Source organism: Ranitomeya imitator, chromosome 5 (assembly GCF_032444005.1).
Source record: "Ranitomeya imitator isolate aRanImi1 chromosome 5, aRanImi1.pri, whole genome shotgun sequence".
Lineage (NCBI taxonomy): Eukaryota > Metazoa > Chordata > Amphibia > Anura > Dendrobatidae > Ranitomeya > Ranitomeya imitator.
Window position 1 is genome coordinate 359,997,958 of NC_091286.1, and position 23,898 is coordinate 360,021,855.

The 23,898-nt window shown below is 42.1% G+C and overlaps 1 protein-coding gene across 1 annotated transcript in view; it reads right to left on the reverse strand.

Annotated features, from left to right (window-relative positions):
* CD109 (CD109 molecule) overlaps window positions 1–15,443 on the reverse strand; it is a 395,644-nt gene extending 380,201 nt beyond the window's left edge. The window contains exon 1 of the mRNA XM_069726553.1: window positions 15,268–15,443. Within this exon, the coding sequence (XP_069582654.1) occupies window positions 15,268–15,335 (68 nt within the window). The 5' untranslated portion in view covers window positions 15,336–15,443. The remainder of the gene's footprint in view (window positions 1–15,267) is intronic.
* Between the last annotated feature and the right edge of the window lie 8,455 nt (window positions 15,444–23,898).

Consider the following 23,898-nt stretch of genomic DNA (forward strand, 5'->3'; position numbering starts at 1 on the left):
ATTCAGATGCAGTTGAAGTTCAGACTTTCAACTTTCATTTGAGGGTATCCACAATAAAATTGGATGAAGGGTTTAGGAGTTTCAGCTCCTTAACATGTGCCACCCTGTTTTTAAAGGGATCAAAAGTACTTGGACAATTGACTCCAAGGCTATTTCATGGACAGGTGTGGGCAATCCCTTCGTTATGTCATTCTCAATTAAGCAGATAAAAGGCCTGAAGTTGATTTGAGGTGTGGCGCTTGAATTTGGATGGTTTTGCTGTGAAGTAAACATACGGTCAAAGGAGCTCTCCATGCAGGTGAAACAAGCCATCCTTAAGCTGCGAAAACAGAAAAAACACATCCAAGAAAATGCTACAATATTAGGAGTGGCAAAATCTACAGTTTGGTACATCCTGAGAAAGAAAGAAAGCACTGGTGAACTCATCAGTGCAAAAAGACCTGGGCGCCCATGGAAGACAACAGTGGTGGATGATCGCCGAATAATCTCCATGGTGAAGAGAAACCCCTTCACAACAGCCAACAAAGTGAACAACACTCTCCAGGAGGTCGACGTATCAATATCCAAATCTACCATAAAGAGATGACTGCATGAAAGTAAATACAGAGGGTTCACTGCACGGTGCAAGCCACTCATAAGCATCAAGAATAAAAAGGCTAGACTGGACTTTGCGAAAAAACATCTAAAAAAGCCAGCACAGTTCTGGAAGAACATTCTTTGGACAGATAAAACCAAGATCAACCTCTACCAGAATGATGGAAAGAGAAAAGTATGGCGAAGGTGTGGCACAGCTCATGATCCAAAGCATACCACATCATCTGTAAAACACGGCGGAGGCAGTGTGATGGCTTGGGCATGCATGGCTGCCAGTGGCACTGGGTCACTAGTGTTTATTGACGATGTTTGAACTTCAACTGCATCTGAATTGTTTTGTTTAAAATTTATTGTGGTAATGTCTATAACCAAAATTAGAAAAATGTTGTCTCTGTCCAAATATATATGGACCTAACTGTATTTGCATATAGCTGTAGGGTGGGCTCCTAGAGTCCATTCCTCTGGTGGACACCCCAGTCCGACCCTGCCCATATTGACAGGATTTACATTTATGACACAAACTCTTTAAGTAGATGCCTAATTTCCTGCTGATTTTAGTGAAAACTTTAGTGCTGTACTAAACAAATGTTGCACAGCTATGGGGCTCTGTAGGTGTAGCAACTATTAACATGTAAAGTTTGGGCACCACTGGTCAAAATTAGAGTTAAGCACGTTGAAGATTAAATGATCTCTAAAAGGCCTAAATTTAAAGAAGACACATTTCCTTTATATTTTATGCCAAAAAAAACATATATATAGTAATTTTTAAAAATTTTAAAAATTGCAAAAAAGAAAATGGGCTGATGCTTAGATCCTAATTAGCCTGTTAGGGTTATGGTTTGTTCACCATCATCGTTAGGAAAACCCAGGTCATGCAAATTTCCCAACTTTATAAAAACACAGCCTCTAACCTTGTGCCAAAAAAACAGCAATTATGAGTTCTTCTAAGCAACTGCCTAGCACTCTGAAAATTAAAATGGTGGAGGCCCACAAAGCAGGAGAAGGCTTTGAGAAGATAGCAAAGCGTTTTCAAGTTGCTCTTTCCTCAGTTCATAATGTAGTGAAAAATGGCAGTTCACAGGAACAGTGGAGATCAAGATAAGGTCTGGAAGATGAAGCAAAATTTCAGTGAGAACTGCCCGTAGGATTGTTAGAGAGGCAAATCAAAAACCATGTTTCATTGGAAAAGACTTCCAGAAACATTTAGCAGACTCTGGAGTTGTAGTCATACATTGTTCTATTCTTCAGAGACACCTGCACAAAACCTCTCCTGAGTCTTCCCAATAAAATTCAGCATCAGAAACATGGAATATTACATCTAAACAAGCCTGATGCATTTTAGAAACAAGTCCTGTGGATGAAGTTAAAATAGTACTCTTTGGCCACAAAGCTCAAAGGAATGTGCGGAAAAAAAGGGCACAGAATTTCAGGAAAAGACCAGCTCGCCAACCACTAAGCATGGGGTGGATCAATCTTGCTTTGGGGTTGTATTGAAGCCAATGGCACAGGAAACATTTCAGGGTACAGGGAAAAATGGATTCAATGAAATTTCAACAAATTCTTGATGGAAACATAACACCATCTGTAAAAAAGCTGAAGCTGAAAAGAGGATGACTTCTACAGGGTGGGCCATGTATATGGATGCACCTAAATAATATGGGAATGGTTGGTGATATCAACTTCCTGTTTGTGGCACATTAGTATATGGGAGGGGCAAAACTTTCAAGATGGGTGGAGACCATGGCATTTTAAAGTCGGCCATTTTGGATCCAACTTTATTTTTTCCAACGGGAAGAGGGTCATGTGACACATCAAACTTATTGAGAATTTCACAAGAAAAACAATGGTGTGCTTGGTTTTAACATATCTGTATTCTTTCATGAGTTATTTACATGTTTCTCTTTGTTTACAGCAATTGACATGTCGCAGAGGTTAACACATGAGGAGCGGATAGAAATTGTGTTGATGTCTGGTGAATGCAGTACCCAGGTCATTGCAGCAGATTTAAATGCAAGACACCCTACACGAGAAAACTGTCACCATTCCCATATTATTTAGGTGTATCCATATAAATGGCCCACCCAAAAAAGTTTGTTCATCACTGAACATAATGTTCTGTGTAAACTGAGGGTCTTGTTCCAATTTTGTTTTGTCCATTCTGCAAATTCAGCGTGCCGGCAGCTAGATTTTGTAAGAGTGCCATTTGTGAGTAGCTAGTATCCGCCGAAGGGATGTTCAACTGATGCCAGATCGGCACTCTGAATTTGCAGAATTTGCCCATTTTCCTTTTTGTAATTTTTAAATTGTAAATAATGACAATTTTTTTTGTTTGCCTAAAATACAGAGCAAATATGTAATCTTCAACTTTAGCCTTTTCAGAGAATATTTAATCTTCAACATGCTTAATTGTTCACAATAACAGTAATTCTCATCACCCCAAACTTTGACATGCCAATGTTCACTATTCTGGATGCACTCTGGCAACACTTGTATGAGGGCACGGTTATGGGGACAATTTGGCTACAAAGTACTTTTTGCTTGTGTTGTTTGCAGTATATTTAACCCCTTAGTGACAGAGCCAATTTGGTACTTAATGACCAGGCCAATTTTTGCAATTCTGACCACTGTCACTTTATGAGGTTATAACTCTGGAATGCTTCAACGGATCCCGCTGATTCTGAGACTATTTTTTCGTGACATATTGTACTTCATGTTAGTGGTAACATTTCTTCGATATTACTTGCGATTATTTATGAAAAAAACGGAAATATGGCGAAAATTTTTAAAATTTTGCAATTTTCAAACTTTGTATTTTTATGCCCTTAAATCAGAGAGATATGTCACAAAAAATAGTTAATAAATAACATTTCCCACATGTATACTTTACATCAGCACAATTTTGGAAACAAAATTTTTTTTTGTTAGGGAGTTATAAGGGTTAAAAGTTGACCAGCAATTTCTCATTTTTACAACACCATTTTTTTTAGGGACCACATCACATTTGAAGTCATTTTGAGGGGTCTATATGATAGAAAATAATGAAGTGTGACACCATTCTAAAAACTACACCCCTCAAGGTTCTCATAACCACATTCAAGAAGTTTATTAACCCTTTACGTGCTTCACAGGAACTGAAACAATGTGGAAGGAAAAAATGAACATTTAACTTTTTTTTGCAAACATCTTAATTCAGAACCATTTTTTTTATTTTCACAAGTGTAAAAACAGAAATGTAACCATAAATTTTGTTATGCAATTTCTCCTGAATACGCCAATACCCCATATGTGGGGGTAAACCACTTTTTGGGTGCACCGCAGAACTTAGAAGTGAAGGAGCGCTGTTTGACTTTTTCAATGCAGAATTGGCTGGAATTGAGATCGGACGCCACGTCACGTTTAGAGAGCCCCTGATGTGCCTAAACAGTGGAAACTCCCAACAAGTGACACCATTTTGGAAACTAGACCCCTTAAGGAACTTATCTAGATGTGTGGTGAGCACTTTGAACCCCCAAGTGCTTCACAGAAGTTTATAACGTAGAGCCGTGAAAATAAAAAATCGCTTTTGTTTACACAAAAATGATCTTTTCGCCCACAAATTCTTATTTTCACAAGGGTAACAGGAGAAATTAGACCACAAAAGTTGTTGTGCAATTTCTCCTGAGTACGCTGATACCCAATATGTGGGGGTAAACCACTGTTAGGGCGCACCGCAGAGCTTGGAAGAGAAGGAGTGCCGTTTTACTTTTTCAATGTAGAATTGGCTGGAATTGAGATTGGACGCCATGTCGCGTTTGGAGAGCCCCTGATGTGCCTAAACAGTGGAAACCCCCCACAAGTGACACCATTTTGGAAACTAGACCCCTTAAGGAACTTATCTAGATGTGTGGCGAGCACTTTGAACCCCCATGTGCTTCACAGAAGTTTATAACGTAGAGCCGTGAAAAAAACAAATTGCATTTTTTCTACAAAAATGAACTTTTGCCCACAAATTCTTATTTTCACAAGGGTAACAGGAGAAATTAGACCACTAAAGTTGTTGTGCAATTTCTCCTGAGTATGTCGATACCCAATATGTGGGGGTAAACCACTGTTTGGGCGCACCGCAGAGCTTGGAAGAGAAAGAGTGCCGTTTTACTTTTTCAATGTAGAATTGGCTGGAATTGAGATCGGACGCCATGTCGCGTTTGGAGAGCCCCTGATGTGCCTAAACAGTAGAAATCCCCCACAAGTGACCCCATTTTGGAAACTAGACCCCCCATGGAACTTATCTAGATGTGTGGTGAGAACCTTGAATGCCCAAGTGCTTCACAGAAGTTTATAATGCAGAGCCGTGAAAATAAAAAATATTTTTTTTTCCACAAAAAAGATTTTTTAGCCCCCAAGTTTTTATTTTCACAAGGGTATCAAGAGAAATTGGACCCCAAAAGTTGTTGTCCAATTTGTCCTGAGTATGCTGGTACCCCATATGTGGGGGTAAACCACTGTTTGGGCGCACGGCAGAGCTCGGAAGGGAAGGAGCGCCTTTTTGGAATGCAGACTTTGATAGAATGGTCTGCGGGTATTATGTTGCGATTGCAGAGCCCCTGATGTACCTAAACTGTAGTAACCCCCCACAAGTGACCCCATTTTGGAAACTAGACCCCCCAAGGAACTTATCTAGATTTGTGGTGAGAACTTTGAATGCCCAAGTGCTTCACAGAAGTTTAGAATGCAGAGTCGTGAAAATAAAAAAATATTTTTTTTTCCACAAAAAAGATATTGTAGCCCCCAAGTTTTTATTTTCACAAGGGTAACAGGAGAAATTGGACTGCAATAGTTGTTGTCCAATTTATCCCGAGTACGCTGATGCGCCATATGTGGGGGTAAACCACTGTTTGGGCGCACGGCAGAGCTCGGAAGGGAAGGAGCGCCTTTTTGGAATGCAGACTTTGATAGTATGGCCTGTGGGCATTATTTTGCGATTGCAGAGCCCCTGATGTACCTAAACTGTAGTAACCCCCCACAAGTGACCCCATTTTGGAAACTAGACCCCCCAAGGAACTTATCTAGATGTGTGGTGAGAACTTTGAATGCCCAAGTGCTTCACAGAAGTTTAGAATGCAGAGTCGTGAAAATAAAAAAGAGAAGTTGTTGTCCAATTTATCCCGAGTACGCTGATGCCCCATATGTGGGGGTAACCCACTGTTTGGGCGCACGGCAGAGCTCAGAAGGGAGGGACCACCATTTGACTTTTTGAGCGCAAAATTGGCTGTCGTGTTTGGAAACCCCCTGATGTACCTAAACAGTGGAAACCCCCAATTCTAGCTCCAACCCTAACCCCAACACACCCCTAACCCTAATCCCAACCTGATCCATAATCCTAATCACTAACCCTAACCATAATCACAACCCTTACCCCAAAACAACCCTAATGTCAACCCTAACCATAACCCTAATAAAAACCCTAAATCCAACACACCCCTAATCCTAATCTCAACCCTAACCTCAAACCTAACATTAATCCCAATACACCCCTAATCACAACCCTAACCTTAACCCTAATCCCAAACCTAACCCTAATCCCAAGCGTAACCCTAATGCAAACCCTAACCCTAATACCAACCCTAATCCAAACCCTAACCCTAATCCCAGCTCTAACCCTAACTTTAGCCCCAACCCTAGCCCTAACTTTAGCCCCAACCCTAACCCTAGCCCTAAGGCTACTTTCACACTTGCGTCGTTTGACATTCCGTACCAATCCGTCGTTTTGGACAAGAAACGGATCCTGCAAATGTGCCCGCAGGATGCGTTTTTTGCCCATAGACTTGTATTGCCGACTTGGATGGCCACACGTCGCGTCTGTCGTGCACTGGATCAGTTGTGTTTTGGCGGACCGTCGGCACAAAAAAAATTCAATGAAACGTTTTTTTGTACATCGCATCCGCCATTTCTGACCGCGCATGCGTGGCCGTAACTCCGCCCCCTCCTCCCCAGGACACAGATTGGGCAGCCAAATGCGTTGAAAAACTACAGCTGCTGCCCACGTTGTGCACAATTTTCACAACGTGCGTCGGTATGTCGGGCCGACGCATTGCGACGGCCCCGTACCGACGTAAGTGTGAAAGAAGCCTAACCCTAAATTTAGCCCCAACCCTAACCCTAAATTTAGCCCCAACCCTAGCCCTAACCCTAGCCCTAACCCTAGCCCTAACCCTACCCCTAACCTAACCCTACCCCTAACCCTAACCCTAGCCCTAACCCTACCCCTAACCCTACCCCTAACCCTAACCCTACCCCTAACCCTAACCCTACCCCTAACCCTAACCCTACCCCTACCCCTACCCCTAACCCTAACCCTAATTTTAGCCCCAACTGCTGTTCTCCTGCCGGCCGGCAGATGGAGACAGATGGCGGGCGCACTGCGCATGCGTCCACCATGTTCTTCTGCCGGCGGCCAGGAGGAGCAGCAAGAGGATCCAGGGACATAGGTGAGTATTGTAGGGTCCCCGAATCCCCCTATTTCTCTGTCCTCTAATGTGCGATCACATCAGAGGACAGAGAATTACACTTTACTTTTTTTTTTTTTGCGGTCGCCGGTAAACAGTTAATTACCGGCGATCGCAAAACAGGGGTCGGTAAAACCGACCCCGATCATGCTCTTTGGGGTCTCGGCTACCCCCGGCAGCCAAGACCCCAAAGATTCTCCCGGTGCCGGCCGGCAGGCGCACTGCGCATGCGCCCGCCATTTTGAAGATGGCGGCGCCCACCGGGAGACACGAGGAGCATCGGGGGAGCTAGGTGAGTATTGGGGGGCCACCTGGGACCCCTTTTCTCTGTCCTCCGATGTGCGATCACATCGGAGGACAGAGAAATTAAAAAGAGATCGCGTTTTTTTTTTTTTTTTTTTGCGATCGCCGGTTAACGGTTAATTACCGGCGATCGCAAATGTGGGTGGGTTAAAACCCCCCCGAATCATGTTCTCTGGGGTCTCGGCTACCCCTGGCAGCCGAGACCCCGGAGAAAATCGGCCTCTGGGGGGCGCTATTGACTTTTTCCACAGCGCCGTTAATTAACGGCGCTGTGGTTTAAGTACACTTAGCGGCCGCCGTTAAAAGGCGTATCGGCAGTCGCTAAGGGGTTAAATCTCCACTAATACTGAGTAAACAATCTGCTACATACCTGCAGTCAAATGTATTATTGGCATGTCCTTTTTTTTGTTGCAGATACGTAAAAGTTGGCTTATAGAGGTTTTCCCTTTTTTTTAAAGTTGTTGTTAATGTGTCCAGGCCGGGGTAATAAAAAATACTCACACATTACTATGTTCCCCGTCAGGTCCTGGGTCCATTGACAATAACTTTTCAGAGTTAAAAAAGCTTTAAAGGGAATCTGTCAGTAGCACACCCCCCCACCACCACCACGCCTTCATGTTGTACATATGGACATGCATGTCTTTGTAATGTAAATTCATTGCCATGTGTACAGCATCTATTTGTTGCTGTATTCCCAAGAAATTAGCATTTTAATTCACATGCAAAAGAGGTGTTATGTTAAGCACTTCCATCTAAGTTTTTTCCTCTTAACATACTGCAATCATCATATTATATAGCATTGTGTACTGGCTTGCAAAAGTATTCACACACTCCCTCAGCATTTTTTGTGTTACCTCACGAACTGTAAATTCACTGTTTTTTGAGGGTTTGCATCAGTTCATGTAAAGAACATGCCTACAGCTGTGAACATTATTTATATTTATTATGTACTGCACAGCGCGCTTTCGCTATCTATATTAGTGCATTGTACTGATGAAATGTGATTCTCCTGGATAGTGTTATGTTTTGTCACAACATATTTAATATTATTATTTATTAAACACTGCACTTTCCTCATCTTATCATTGTATCATATTACTGAAATGTGATATTCTTGAATGGTATTAGCATCCTTGTCATTAATACTTTGGCTACCATGTTATTATTTCTCATCTTATTATCAATTGTTGCACAGTGCACCCTTATTAATAATAATGATAATTTTTATTTATATTACTTCATTATTGTATTATACATGAAATGTGACTCCTTTTGTATGTTACCACATTGACATAATAATTTGACCATTGGTTTGTTATTCCAATACCTTATTACTCTTCATATATTATATACATTGTGCACATCCATCCCCCTCTTCCTTTTATTTTAATTTATTCCCACACCCTTTTTTCCCTTTTACTGATTTTTATTTTATAATTGCTTTGTTCTATGTTTTTATTATGAATATTAAAGCAACATGAATTTTAACGTATTTTCTGCATAATGTTTGAATATAGTTTTTGTAGGTTTATATTCTGGTATATTTTTAGGCTTACACATTTTTTAAAATGATTTGGCATTTCCTTGTTATGTGGCTTTGTGTTTCAAATCACTGACAAACTGAAACAGGTTTTGCTCAAGAACATCACTGTATTTCACACCATCAATCTTCCCCTCAACTCGGACCATTTTCCCTGTCCCTGCAGCCTAAAAACATCCCGACAGCATGATGCTGCCACCATCATGTTTCACTGTGGGGATGTGTTCTTGGATTAATGAGCTGTGTTGATTTGGCGCCAGACATAGCATTTCTTAGTAGCCAAAAAGTTCAATTTTGGTCTCATCTGACTAAAGTACATTCCTCAATGCACTTGGGGAGTTTCCTTCATGTATTTTGGCAAATGCAAAACAAGCCTTACATGCAAAAATTGTAAGTAAAACCTTTTTTTGCCCACTTTTCCATAAAGGCCACCTCTATGGAGCAATGGAGTATGGCTTACTGTGGACATATGAACAGATACTCCAGTCTCTGCTTGGGAACTCTGCAGCTTCTTCAGGGTTACCTTTGGTCTCTGTGCTGCCTCTCTCATTAATGCACTTCTTGTGCAGGCTGAGAGATTTGGCGGGAAGCCCCCTCTTAGCAGGTTTGTTTTGCTACCATGTTTTTACAGTTTATAATAATGGATATACTCAGAGATTGGGATATATTTTTACAATTCAACTCTGATGTATACTTCTCCACAACTTTGTCCCTGACTTGTTTTGAGATCTACTTGGTATTTAAGGTGTTGTTTGGTCATTGGTGCCTCTTGCTTAATGGTGTTGCAGCCTCTGTGACCTTTCAGAAAATGTGTGTATATACTGACAGACCATGTGACACTTAGATTGCACACAGGTGGACTGGACTTCCCTTCACTAAGCATGTGAATTGTGAAGTTAATTGCTTGCACTATAAATATTTAGGGGCTTCAAAGCAAAAGGGTCAAAAACATATGAACATGCCAATTTTTATTTACTTGATCCTATAAATTTAATTTATGCCTATATTTTTCTTACAGGAAATATAATATATCTTTGTACCGTGTTAGCCAGTAGACAGAAAAATAAAACTGAGAGTCCTCAGTGGTTGATACCTTTTAATGGCTGAAAAGATGGTAACAAATTGCAAGGTTTCAAGACTACACAGGTCTTCTCATCAGGCATAGATGAATACAAAAGACTAATACAAAATCTGAAGAATCACATATTTATAGCACAGCACAGAAATAATGCAATAGATAAGACAAGTGACTAGTGATGAGCGAGTATACTCATTGCTCGGGTCTCCCTGAACATGCTCTAGTGATCTCCGAGTATTTGGATGTGCTCGGAGATTTACTTTTCGTTGCCTCAGCTGCATGATTTATGGCTGCTAGACAGGCTGAATACATGTAAGGAATGCCTGTTTGTTAGGGAATTCCCACATGTATTCAGGCTGTCCAGCAGCCGTAAATCAAGCAGCTGAGGTGAAGAAAACTAAATCTCCGAGCACATCCAAATACTCGGAGATCACCGCATGCTCAGGGAGACCCGAGCAACAATGCTTCTCACCCATCACTACAAGTGACCTGTTCCATAAACTATTCCAATATTTATGGCCACAACTGTTTAGCCCTCTCCCATAATGATAGTTCTGCTTTGTGTCACTTGTCTTATCTATTGCATTATTTCTGTCCTGTGTTGTCTATGAATATATGATTCTTCAGATTTTGTATTAGTCTATGTCTGATTGATGAAGAGACCTCAGTAGTCTTGGAAGCTTGCAATTTGTTCCATCTTTTCAGTCAGCCTTTAAAAGGTATCAACCACCGAGGACTCTCAATTCTAAATATTTTCATATTTTTCTCACTTCACATCACCAACTTAGAGTATTTAGTGCTGATGCATCACACGCAAATCGGATTACAACATTATTTAAGCAGAGGTTGTAATATAACAAAATAGGTAAAAAGCCAAGGGGTGTGAATACTTTGCCAGCCACTGCATGATTGCCTATTTTTCCTTTCTACTCGGTTAATTCTCTTCTTTTCTCTGGTCATGATGACTCATGCAGTGAAAAGACTTCCTGTTTCTACATAGAGCTAACAAGGATTCATCTATTCTGTTTTTAACCATGTGATGTCATAGACCTAATGGGAAAGAAAATAATTAATTAGGTAGGAGGACAAATTGAGCAATTGTGAGTGTCATGGTAGAAAGTGTAGACACTTTTGAAATTTTTTCAGATAATGAAGTATTTCAGAAAATTATTGCAATTACACATTTTGATATACACATGTTTATTTCCTTTCTGTGTATTGAACAACAACAAAAACAGGCAAAAAAGCAAATTGGGAGTAGTTTCACACACAACCCCAAAAATGGGCTGGACAAAATTGTTGGCACCTACACCTTAATATTTGGTTGCACACCATTTGGATAAAATAACTGCAATCAATTGCTTTCTATAACCATCAACAAGCTTCTTACACCTCTCAACTGGAGTCTTGGATCACTCTTCTTTTGCAAACTGCTCCAGGACTCTCATATTTGAAGGTTGCCTTCCCCTACAACAATTTTCAGGTCTCCCCACAGTTCTTCAATGACATTCAGATCTGGACTCATTGCTGGCAACTTCAGAACTCTCCTTTGTTTCCATCCATTTCTCGGTGTTTGTTGAAGTATGTTTGGGGTCATTGTCCTGCTGGAAGACCCATGATATAGGACATAAAAATAGCTTTCTGACACTGGGCACTATATTATGACACAAAATCCTTTGGTAATCTTCAGATTTCATGATGCCTTACACACAGATGCTTCAAAACAACCCCAAAATATCTTTGAACCTCCACCATATTTGACTGTAGATACTGTGTTTTTTTCTTTGTAGGCATCATTCCATTTTAGGTAAACAGTAGAATGATATTCTTTAACAAACAGCTCTATCTTGGTCTCATCTGTCCTCAAGATGCCTTGCCCTAAGGATTTTGGCCTACTCATGTACATTTTAGCAAACTGCAGTGTAGCGGTTTTATGTATCTGTGTCAGCAGTGGGATCCTCCTTGGGCTCCTGCCACAGTGTTTCATTTCATTAAAATGTCAACAGATAGTTTGTGCTGAAAGTGATGGACCCTGAGTCTGCAGGACTGCTTGAATTTCTTTGATTGGGGTTGCTTATCCACCATCTGGATTATCCTGCATCACAACCTTTCACAAATTTATCAATGCCATGCACGTGTAGGAAGAATAGTTACAGTGCCATGTGTTGAAAACGTCTTGATTATGTTACACACTGTGAACAAAGGAACATCAAGATTTGTGGAGATGGACTTGTAGTCTTGAGATTATTGATATTTTTAACAATTTTGGCTCTCCAGTTTTCAGACAATTCTCTTCTCCTCTTTCTGTTTTCCATGCTTAGTGTGGCAGACAAAGACAAACAATGCCAAGATTGAGCCATCTTCTCCCATTTTTATCTGGTTTTAGGTGTGACTTTTATATTGCTCACACCTGTTACTTTCCACAGGTGAGTTTGAACGAGCATCACATACTTGAAACAAAGTTGTTTACCCACAATTTTGGAAAAATGCCAACAATTTTCTGCAGCCCATATTGGGGATTTTGTGTGAAATTATGTTCAATTTGCCCTTTTCTCTCTATTTTTTGTGTTATTCCAATGCATACAAAGAAAATAAACATGTAAATAAAAGAATGTGTACTGTATTTTTCGGACTCTATGACGCACTTTTTTCCAACGAGAGGGGGAAGGGACTTTGGGAGTGCAGAGCAGTGAATATTCATACTCTTTAATAACCGGGCACACGTGACCACCCAGCCACTGCAGAAAGCCATCAGCTGCGGCTAACAGTGTGCCTGCTATTAAACAGAATAAATATTCACTGCTCCCCATGCCCATACTCCTGGGCGTGGGGAACATTGAATATTCCGGCAGCTGACCTCAGCATGTGAAGGCACATGGCAGTGTCGTCATGCACTGCTTACGCAATGAAAACAGCTTCTGGCATCAGCACAGGATACAGTGCTGTGAGGGAGAGGAAGAAAGGTGAGTAGAATTGTTTATTTTTTATCTGTGCACCATGATGGGGTTGCAATGTATAAAAGGATGGGGATAAAGGGGCCATATATACTAGGCTGGGGATGGGGGCCATGTATACTATGATAGGGATTGGGGCCATGTATGCCAGGATGGGGATAGGGGCCATATATGCCAGAATGGAGATGGCGAACATGTATACCAGGATAGGGATGGGGGCCATGTATATCAGAATGGAGATTGGGGCTATGTATACCTGGATTGGAGGCCATATATACCAGGATGGGAGATATTAGTACAGAAATGGGGGACATTACCCCTATAACAATGTCAGCCGCACTCCTCATAACAATGCATCATGACCTCATGACCACATTTTCTGCTTTAATTTTTTTTCTTCCTCTAAAACCTAGGTGCATCTTATGGTCCGGTGCATCTTATAGTCCAAAAATACAGTAATTGCAATAATTTTCTGGGAGAAATACTTCATTTTCTAGAATGATTTCAAGGGTGCCAACACTTTCGACCATGACTGTATATAATATGATAACTGGAATACCTTAAGTGGACAGAGAAATTAATGAGCTAGTCCATCTCCAGATTGCCTCCCCACCCAGCACAATCATCTTTATTTATTATTTTTAGAGCTCCATTGATTCATCAGTAACAGGTGATGCTCGAGAGAAGTCTTGGAGGCAATTGGGTGAGGACTGTATAAGTGTGGAGGGAAGAAGGAGGTCTTGGAAGGAAAGGAGATCATGTGTCAGAAGGTACCGGGAGATTAGTTCAGAGATATATGGAAGAGACATTATGGAGGGCTTTTCATGTTAATGTTAGTAGTTTTGCTAGATATGTTGGGGAATAGGGAGCCAAAGAATGGATTTGCAGAGGGGAGAACTGGAGGAGTAGCAAGGAGAAAGGTGATTACTCCAGCAACAGAGTTAAGGATGGACAGGAGTGGTGTGAGAGTGTTAGCAGGGAGGCCGCAGAGGGGGATATTGCAGTAGTCAAGGTGGGAGATGATGGGGACATGCACTAGCATTTCAATAGATTCAGGATTGAGGAAAGGACAGATTGCAGGAGATGATACAAGATAGCAGTTTGAAAGAAGAAAGAAGGTGCGGCTGATAGATACTCTGGGATTCTGGTCAGCAGAGAGGAGACGTCTGGGAAAAAGGTAGATCTGAGAGTTATCATCATACAGGTGGTTCTGGAAGCCATGGGAATTTATCAGTTGTCCCAGGCCAAAGGTATAGATGGAGAAGAGAAGGGCTCCCAGGAAAGAGCCTTAGGGGACATCAATAGAGAGGGGCAGGATGAGCAGATCACATGGGAATGGGATATGCTAAATGTTCAGTGAAGTATGAGGAGATTTAGGAGAGGGTAAGGTTAGCTTGATTGACAGTTCAGTGTCTGATTTTCATTGCTGGTGCCTGATGTCTCTGAGACAGTGAGCTATCAATAAAGCAAAACAGGCTAGCGCTGGGAGGGAAAAAACCTCAAGAGGCAGTGACCCAGGAAGTGCTTTGTCACACCCTGAGCACTTCATGCCTCCTTTGCATATGAACTAAAATTCTGATTTTTCAGGAATGCAGCACAGATAAAATATATTAAAAGTGTAAATGGACTTATAAGACATATATGGCGATATAAATATGGAGTTTGGGGTGGGGGGTCGATCTTACTGATAGATTCAAGTATGCATAGGCAAGACAATAATTAATTTGAATTAAATACTTTGTATCGATGTAATAATTACATTTATGTATTAATTAATAAAAATTATACAAAATGTACTTTAGTCACATCAGTAAAATGACATGGCTGACTTTTAAATAACGATTCTTCTCATATTTAATAACATTTTATTAGCCATTCATAAATTAAAACACATTGTGTTTAAAGCAAATTGTGCTTAAAAAGTAGACATGCACCTAGGAATTCCAATTATGATTACTTAACTAATTACAACATGCATACATTGCTGAAATGTGCACATGACCAAGTTTGGCTTCATATAATTAAACGTTTTTAGTGCACAGAGAACTCTTTTTCTCATGTGTGATTAGTCCAATGGGAAAAGCCTTCTCTACAAAGAATAAATGTCTGCATTTTTTACACTTCAATTCTCAGTGAAGCTACTTAACATTTCTGGATTTATGGAGTGCACTAAACATAAAACACATGCATAGTTGCCTTGTTCCAGCGTACAGCTAAGAGTGAGGCCTGTTATATTTCCAGATGACGTCTAATAATTACATCATTTAATCTATGTAACACTTCCCGCATTGAGACAAATTTAATGATTCCTACCCTGACGCAGCGTATGATGTCAAGAAGCAAAGAATATGAGGGAATATGAGCAGGCCCTTCTGCAGCATCTTGTTCGGTCAGTTTCAAGTTCTCCACGGACTGTTCTACGTTCCTACTGTTCCCACAGGCTTTAATTTTTTATTTAATTTTTTTATCTTTAGGACGTTCTTATTGGAGCAAAAAAATAAATGATGGTAGAATTTGCAGCAGTCAGTGATTCATACAGTCAGCCTAGGAACACACCCGCCCTTCTCTTCTTGCCTCCAACTGCTAGCACTGTACATGTCAGCCGCTCGCTGCTCTTGGCAGCTTCTTCCCTCTGCTGGAGCTTGTTTTACTCTTTATGTTCCTGATGAATACAATACATACCTGTGTTCAAAGGAAAAGATGAGAGCGGAAAGCATGTATAGGATGAGTCTGTTAAGTGAAAAGTATGTACCACACCCTAACTGATGAGTTTAGACGTGATGGAAGCTAATGATAATATGGAAAATATGCCCTAGCCACAAGTGAGTCAGAAGGAGACAGGGGACACGTCTAAGATTACTTCCCCAAGCCGTCAGAAACCCCTTAGCCTGCAAATTTTCTATGAATTATATTAAAGCTGTCTATGAAGTAACTGGCCTCTGCTCGTAGATTATTACTTATATTATTGAGTGGGTGGCGATAATTAATTTCACATGACTTAGGATGAAGTGTACAATGGGACATGTTCCAGAAATACTCATTGCTACACTGCAAGCCAGAAGAGGAGAGATACATGTGAGAAAGAAATAATTACTGCCTTGTAAATATGCAAGAGTTTTTTTTCTATTTGTTATTTGTTCTGAATAAGAAGGGAGAAAGCAACTGCAAGGTATCTTTGGTAGCTTAAGACAGAAAAAAATGAACATATACCCTGCTGAAAGTAAATTACTAAAAGCAATAGAGCATATAAACAACATTGGGTACTTCGTAAACACCGTTTTTGATTTAAAAGTCATCCCACCAGCGTCAAGATGTACCCAAATTCGGGATGGTCCTACCCTCTAGTATTAAAACCTTACAAGAACATGGACACACAGCAAATGGGAAGCTATATAAATATTATGTCCAGCTCAACTCCAAGGAAGGGAGGCCACACCTTTAACTGCACTAAATGCAGAAACCTGAAACTAAACCGAAAAAAATGAACTGGAGCATAACTTGATAACTTGGTATACATGCAATATATGAGCATTGACTAGTAAACAGACAAAACCTAAGACAGAAACAAAATGAACATATACCTTGCTGTATGTAAAAACGAAAAAGCAATAGTGCACATAAATAAATAGGGTACTTCGTAAACACCATTTTTGATTTAAAAAAAAAGCGTAAATGCCATTCCATCAGCATCAAAGTGGACCCAAACTTGGGATGGTTCTAATTTCTAGTATTAAAACCTTACCAGGCATCAAAATGGCTAACATAGAAAAAGCATAATATTTTGGCCAAAATAAAGTAAGCCTGCAACCCAATATCAAGGGTCCCCATAATATTGCGGGTCCTACCACTAATATCAAAAACCGTGTGACTGACGTCCTATGTGAGTTATATCAATGTGCATTTTTTTCTACTAGGCAGCCAACTCCTGCAATGTTGGGGTGGGGGTGGCTGTTTTTATCAGGTAGTTTGCACTTGTGCCGCCCCTAGCCTTTATCAGTGGAGGCCTGCTGCATCCTGCTAAGTGTGCATTTGTCATCAGACAGGGTTTTGGGAAGGCCGTATCTCATGGTATGTATTTTTTCAGGCATCAAAATGACCTCAGTGTGAACAAGGGTTGAACAAGAACAGGTCCCAAACATGGACACACAGCAAATGGTAAGCTATATAAATATAGTATTCAGGTCAAAGGTCAGAAATAAGAATACAGATAATAAATGGGAAATGTTTAAGAACATCCTAAATAGGCAGTGTAAGCGGTTTATACCTTGTGGGAATAAAAGGACTAGAAATAGGAAAAACCCAATGTGGCTAAACAAAGAAGTAAGACAGGCAATTAACAGTAAAAAGAAAGCATTTGCACTACTAAAGCAGGATGGCACCATTGAAGCTCTAAAAAACTATAGGGAGAAAAATACTTTATCTAAAAAACTAACTAAAGCTGCCAAAAAGGAAACAGAGAAGCACATTGCTAAGGAGAGTAAAACTAATCCCAAACTGTTCTTCAACTATATCAATAGTAAAAGAATAAAAACTGAAAATGTAGGCCCCTTAAAAAAATAGTGAGGAAAGAATGGTTGTAGATGACGAGGAAAAAGCTAACATATTAAACACCTTCTTCTCCACGGTATTCACGGTGGAAAATGAAATGCTAGGTGAAATCCCAAGAAACAATGAAAACCCTATATTAAGGGTCACCAATCTAACCCAAGAAGAGGTGCGAAACCGGCTAAATAAGATTAAAATAGATAAATCTCCGGGTCCGGATGGCATACACCCACGAGTACTAAGAGAACTAAGTAATGTAATAGATAAACCATTATTTCTTATTTTTAGGGACTCTATAGCGACAGGGTCTGTTCCGCAGGATTGGCGCATAGCAAATGTGGTGCCAATATTCAAAAAGGGCTCTAAAAGTGAACCTGGAAATTATAGGCCAGTAAGTCTAACCTCTATTGTTGGTAAAATATTTGAAGGGTTTCTGAGCGATGTTATTCTGGATTATCTCAATGAGAATAACTGTTTAACTCCATATCAGCATGGGTTTATGAGAAATCGCTCCTGTCAAACCAATCTAATCAGTTTTTATGAAGATGTAAGCTATAGGCTGGACCACGGTGAGTCATTGGACGTGGTATATCTCGATTTTTCCAAAGCGTTTGATACCGTGCCGCACAAGAGGTTGGTACACAAAATGAGAATGCTTGGTCTGGGGGAAATTGTGTGTAAATGGGTTAGTAACTGGCTTAGTGATAGAAAGCAGAGGGTGGTATAGTCTCTAACTGGGTCGCTGTGACCAGTGGGGTACCGCAGGGGTCAATATTGGGACCTGTTCTCTTCAACATATTCATTAATGATCTGGTAGAAGGTTTACACAGTAAAATATCGATATTTGCAGATGATACAAAACTATGTAAAGCAGTTAATACAAGAGAAGATAGTATTCTGCTACAGATGGATCTGGATAAGTTGGAAACTTGGGCTGAAAGGTGGCAGATGAGGTTTAACAATGATAAATGTAAGGTTATACACATGGGAAGAAGGAATCAATGTCACCATTACACACTGAATGGGAAACCACTGGGTAAATCTGACAGGGAGAAGGACTTGGGGATCCTAGTTAATGATAAACTTACCTGGAGCAGCCAGTGCCAGGCAGCAGCTGCCAAGGCAAACAGGATCATGGGGTGCATTAAAAGAGGTCTGGATACACATGATGAGAGCATTATACTGCCTCTGTACAAATCCCTAGTTAGACCGCACATGGAGTACTGTGTCCAGTTTTGGGCACCGGTGCTCAGGAAGGATATAATGGAACTAGAGAGAGTACAAAGGAGGGCAACAAAATTAATAAAGGGGATGGGAGAACTACAATACCCAGATAGATTAGCGAAATTAGGATTATTTAGTCTAGAAAAAAGACGACTGAGGGGCGATCTAATAACCATGTATAAGTATATAAGTGGACAATACAAATATCTCGCTGAGGATCTGTTTATACCAAGGAAGGTGACGGGCACAAGGGGGCATTCTTTGCGTCTGGAGGAGAGAAGGTTTTTCCACCAACATAGAAGAGGATTCTTTACTGTTAGGGCAGTGAGAATCTGGAATTGCTTGCCTGAGGAGGTGGTGATGGCGAACTCAGTCGAGGGGTTCAAGAGAGGCCTGGATGTCTTCCTGGAGCAGAACAATATTGTATCATACAATTAGGTTCTGCAGAAGGACGTAGATCTGGGGATTTATTATGATGGAATATAGGCTGAACTGGATGGACAAATGTCTTTTTTCGGCCTTACTAACTATGTTACTATGAAGGGAGGCCATTACCATAAATGCAGAAACCTGAAACTAAACCGAAAAAAAAATTAACTGGCGTATAAGTTGGTACGCATGCAAACTTGTGATGATAATGATAATGGCTGATGTATATTCCAAGTAAAATAGTTTCTCCTTCAATGTCTGAGTGCTGAATTCTTTTGCTGGACACTGAAATCTACACTGTTTTATTGTTATTCTAGCTCCGTAACTAAGCTGCAAGTGTAGTGCGCTTGAGACTGTTTCTATAGATATCTATTTGTACTAGTACTCACACAAAGACATTTCATCAAATAGTTTGACTCAGCTGTAGAGGCACGTATGAAGATTTCAGAAGGTTTATTTTCAAGCTCAATTCTTGTAGTTACTAGTGTTGAGCATTCCAATACTGCAAGTATCGGGTATCGGCCGATATTCGCGGTATCGGAGTTCCGATACTTTTGCAATATTGAATACCGGAATCGGAAGTTCTCATAGTGCAATGAGCCAATTTAATTTAATTCAGCCAATGAGGAATCCTAAGAAGTGTGGGCACATCCTGTTATGCATGTTAGGCATGTAAGTAATGGCATGGCTGTGATTGGCTGCTGAAATGATGTCATGATGCACTATAAAAGCTGCCGCCGCCGCCATTTTGGGTTCACTCTGCTGTGAATTCAGTTAGGGACAGGACGCTGCTGTTCTGACTGAGGGCCAGTTTGAGATGGCGATTTGCTTCAATGTGCTTTACCAAGCTACTTTAGCATCCGCTGTGGGAGAAGCTTTTTTTTGCCTTGCAGCGCTGTTCACAGCTGTCTGCAAGGTGTCTGTGTGTGAATGCAGCTCACGCTGTAGGCTGTTCTGCAGACACATCAGGTTGTAGTCCGCTCAGCGTGCGTCACTGCCTCACACTGTTCATTTGTCCTTTTTTGCATTAGTGCAGCTGCACATTTTTCCTGATTTCTCCTATTAGTGTGCTTCCATCCGTATCCAGCTAGATTGCGTGCACACAATATATAGGAGTAGATAGAGGAGCTTTTCTGCAGCCTTGCAGCGCTGTTCACGGCTGTCTGCAAGGTCTCTGTGTGTGATTGCAGCTCACGCTGTAGTCTGCTCTGCAGCCACATCTGGTTGTAGTCCGCTCAGCGTGCGTCACTGCCTCATACTCTTCAATTGTCCTTTTTTGCATTAGTGCAGCTGCACATTTTTCCTGATTTCTCCCAGTGTGTTTCCATCCGTATCCAGCTAGATTGCGTGCAGACACTATATAGGAGTAGCTAGAGGAGCCATTCTGCAGCCTTGTGCCCTGCAGTCCCAGCCAGATTAGTATTAGCGTATTTTTTGGAGCCTCATCTATTGTATTGTAGGTTACTTTTCTGCATCGTAATAGCTACAAAAAGTTTGTGATACTATTGGTTTAACATCTTTGGGCACATCCAGTGTCTTTTTGTGAAAAAAACAAAAAGTTAATAAAGCTCCGCTTTGCAGTTGTGTAGGCCACATTAGCTCATATTAAAGTCTAGTTCACACTTCATAAAATTAGTGTTTCTTATACCTGTTAGCAGCTGTTCAGGAATAAGAACACTAAGCCCTTTGTACTTTTCTGCCTATCTTTATCAGTCTACCAAGATGAAGAAGGCAGGGAGTAAGGCACGTGGTCGTGGGAGTGGAGTTTCAGCAGGGAGAGGACATGGGGATTCTGTGCCTGCTGCGGGCACCAGTGACTCAGCATCCCCCAGTTTCACCAGGGAACAGTCCTTTATGTTCAGCTTTGTAGGAGCTCGCCGTACCCCACTCCTGTGGGACGAAAAAATTTAAGCCGTTGTCGGATGGATGGCAGCTAACACATCGACTTCAATTAGTGCCACATCCTCTCAGGCACAGAGCACTGAAGAGCACCCATCTCTTCACCACCTGCCAAATTTCCCAGGCAGTCAGAGAGCCCTTGACAGGAGCCATCTCTACTTCTGTTCTCTGAATCTCTTGGCTTGGAAAGAGGGGGCCAGCCAAGCAGCATTCAAGAAATTGAAGAAGAGGCAGTATGCAGTGATGCGCAACTGCTTTGTCTCTCTGAATCTGAAGAGGCGGGTGGGCCAGTGCCTACGGTCAGCACACCTCAGTACGCATCTGATGATGAGACTCAGGTGCCACTTTCTGGTGCGTACCGTGCTGCCGAGACTACCCAGGAGAAGCACTCATTGGAATAGGGTAATGTAGATGATGAGGTCCTTAATCCATCATAGCGTGAGGTACAGGAAGGTGGTGGAAGCAGCTCTGAGGAAGAGATTCCCCGAAAAGCCCAAAAAGGAGGGAGAGGGAGGGGGCAGACTGGGTTGCCTGTAGCCTCCACTTCGGCACCCATTAGGAGCATGCCTCTTCCAAAACCCAAAACGGGTGCTTCCAAGACTTGTAGGGCCTGGTCATTTTTTGACACAGTTGCAGATGACATTTGCTTTGTCAAATGCAAGCTGTGTAATCAGAAAGTCAAAAGAGGAAAAAGTGTCAGCAACCTCAATACCACAAATATGTGGAAACATGTGCGGACCAAGCACGTGGTGGAGTTACAAAGACACACTGAAGACCTAGGCCAACCTACAGCGCCACCTACCACCTCTTCAGCTCGTGCTGTAGCATCTTCCTCCAGCTCACACACAGCTGATTCGGCTTCCTCACAGGATCGCCATGGAAGAACCTCTGGCACTGTTGTACAGAGACCCAGTGTAATTCCACCCACAGCACCACGTTCCCTGTCATCCTCACACTCCCAGTCCAGTCTACAGCCATCGGTAGCACAGGCATGGGAGAAAAGGCAGCCATTCTCGGCAAACCACCCCCGAGCACAGGCTCTGAATACTGACATTGCAAAACTACTGTCCCATAAAATGTTCTCATTTAGGCTGGTCGAGACTGACACCTTCCGTAACTTCATGGCATTGGCAGTCCCACAATACAACGTGCCCAGCCGCTTTTATTTCAGCAGGCAAGCCATCCCTGCCCCGCAAAGGCATGTGTAGGGAGACATTAAACATGCGCTACTAAACGCCGTCAGTAGCAAGGTCCACCTGACCACCGATGAGTGGACCAGTAACCATGGACAGGGACGATACCTTTCCCTCACTGCCGATTGGGTAAATGTTGTGGAGCGCGGTACAGATCTTGAGAGTGGTGCTGTACATGTTCTGCCAACTCCAAGGATTGCAGGAATCCAGTCTGTACACATTGACTCCTCCTCATACTCCAGTTCCTCTGAATCATCGCTGCAGGAGCCATCACGGTCTACCTCCAGCTCGACCCGTGAACGCTTACCTGTTACGACCGATATGAGCACAGACGTGGCCAACAGTCAACAGGCCGTATTGAAATTAATTTCTTTGGGGAATCGAAGCCACACAGCACAGGAGCTCTGGAATGCCATCAAGCAGGAGAGCGATGTGTGGTTTGTGCCAGCAAATCTCCAGCCAGGCATGGTAGTGTGTGACAATGGCCGAAATCTGGTGGCAGCTCTGGGCCTAGGCAACCTCACTCACATCCCATGTCTGACACATGTGCTCAACTTGGTCGTGCAGAGTTTTTTGAGGGACTATGCGGATCTTGATGCACTGCTGCACAAGGTCCGCCTAGAGTGCGCTCACTTGCGGCATTCCAGCATGGCAACATTGCGCATTACAGCTCTGCAGCGCCGATTCCGCCTTCCGGAACATCGCATCATATGTGACCTACCCACCAGGTGGAATTCAGCCTTACAGATGTTGGAGCGGTTGTGTGAGCAGCAGGCAGCAGTAATGGAGTACCAGCTGCATCAGGCACAAACAAGTCGCACTGCGCGCCGTTCACACTTCACCACCATTGAGTGGGCCTCTATGAAGAACATCTGCCATGTTTTGCATGCCTTCGATGATTCCACACGGATGGCGAGTGCAGATGATGCAGTAGTCAGCATGATTATCCCCCTTATCTGCCTGCTTGAAAAAACACTGCAATCACTAAGGGAGGAGGTTGTGGAAGAGGTGGAGGATGAGGAGTCACAGATGCCATCTGCTTCTGGACAGTCTGCGCAACATGGTTCCTCACAAAAGCCTAGGCAGGGAACACTTTGTGAGGAGGATGAGGACGAGTCAATGGAGGAGGAAGACATCTGTCCAGAGGAGGGAGGTACACAATGCTCTAGTAGTCAGTATGTAGAGCGAGGGTGGGGTGATACAGAACAGGCAGAGATCACGCCTCAAGCAGGGGACAGCATTTCTTGGCCAGTTGGCAGTCTGCAGCACATGGTTTATTTTATGCTGCAGTGCCTGAGAAACAACCGCCGCATCGCCCACATTCTCAACACGGCTGATTATTGGGTGTACACCCTCCTAGATCCTCGCTATGGGACAACTTAAAAAGCCTCATAACACCGTTGAACCGGGAGCATAAAATGCGGGACTACCAAGACACACTGGTGCATTCCATCATGTTCTCCATTCCAACCGAGAGCAGTGCTGCTAGTGTTTTACAAAACAGCTCAGTGCATCAAGGCAGTGGAGGAAGATCTGCGCAAAGAGGGAACAGAAGCAGCACCTCAGCACAAGGCAAGACTAGAGTTGAGCAACTTTTACTTTTTTAGGATCGAGTCAGGTTTCGCGAAACCCGACTTTGTCAAAAGTTGGGTCG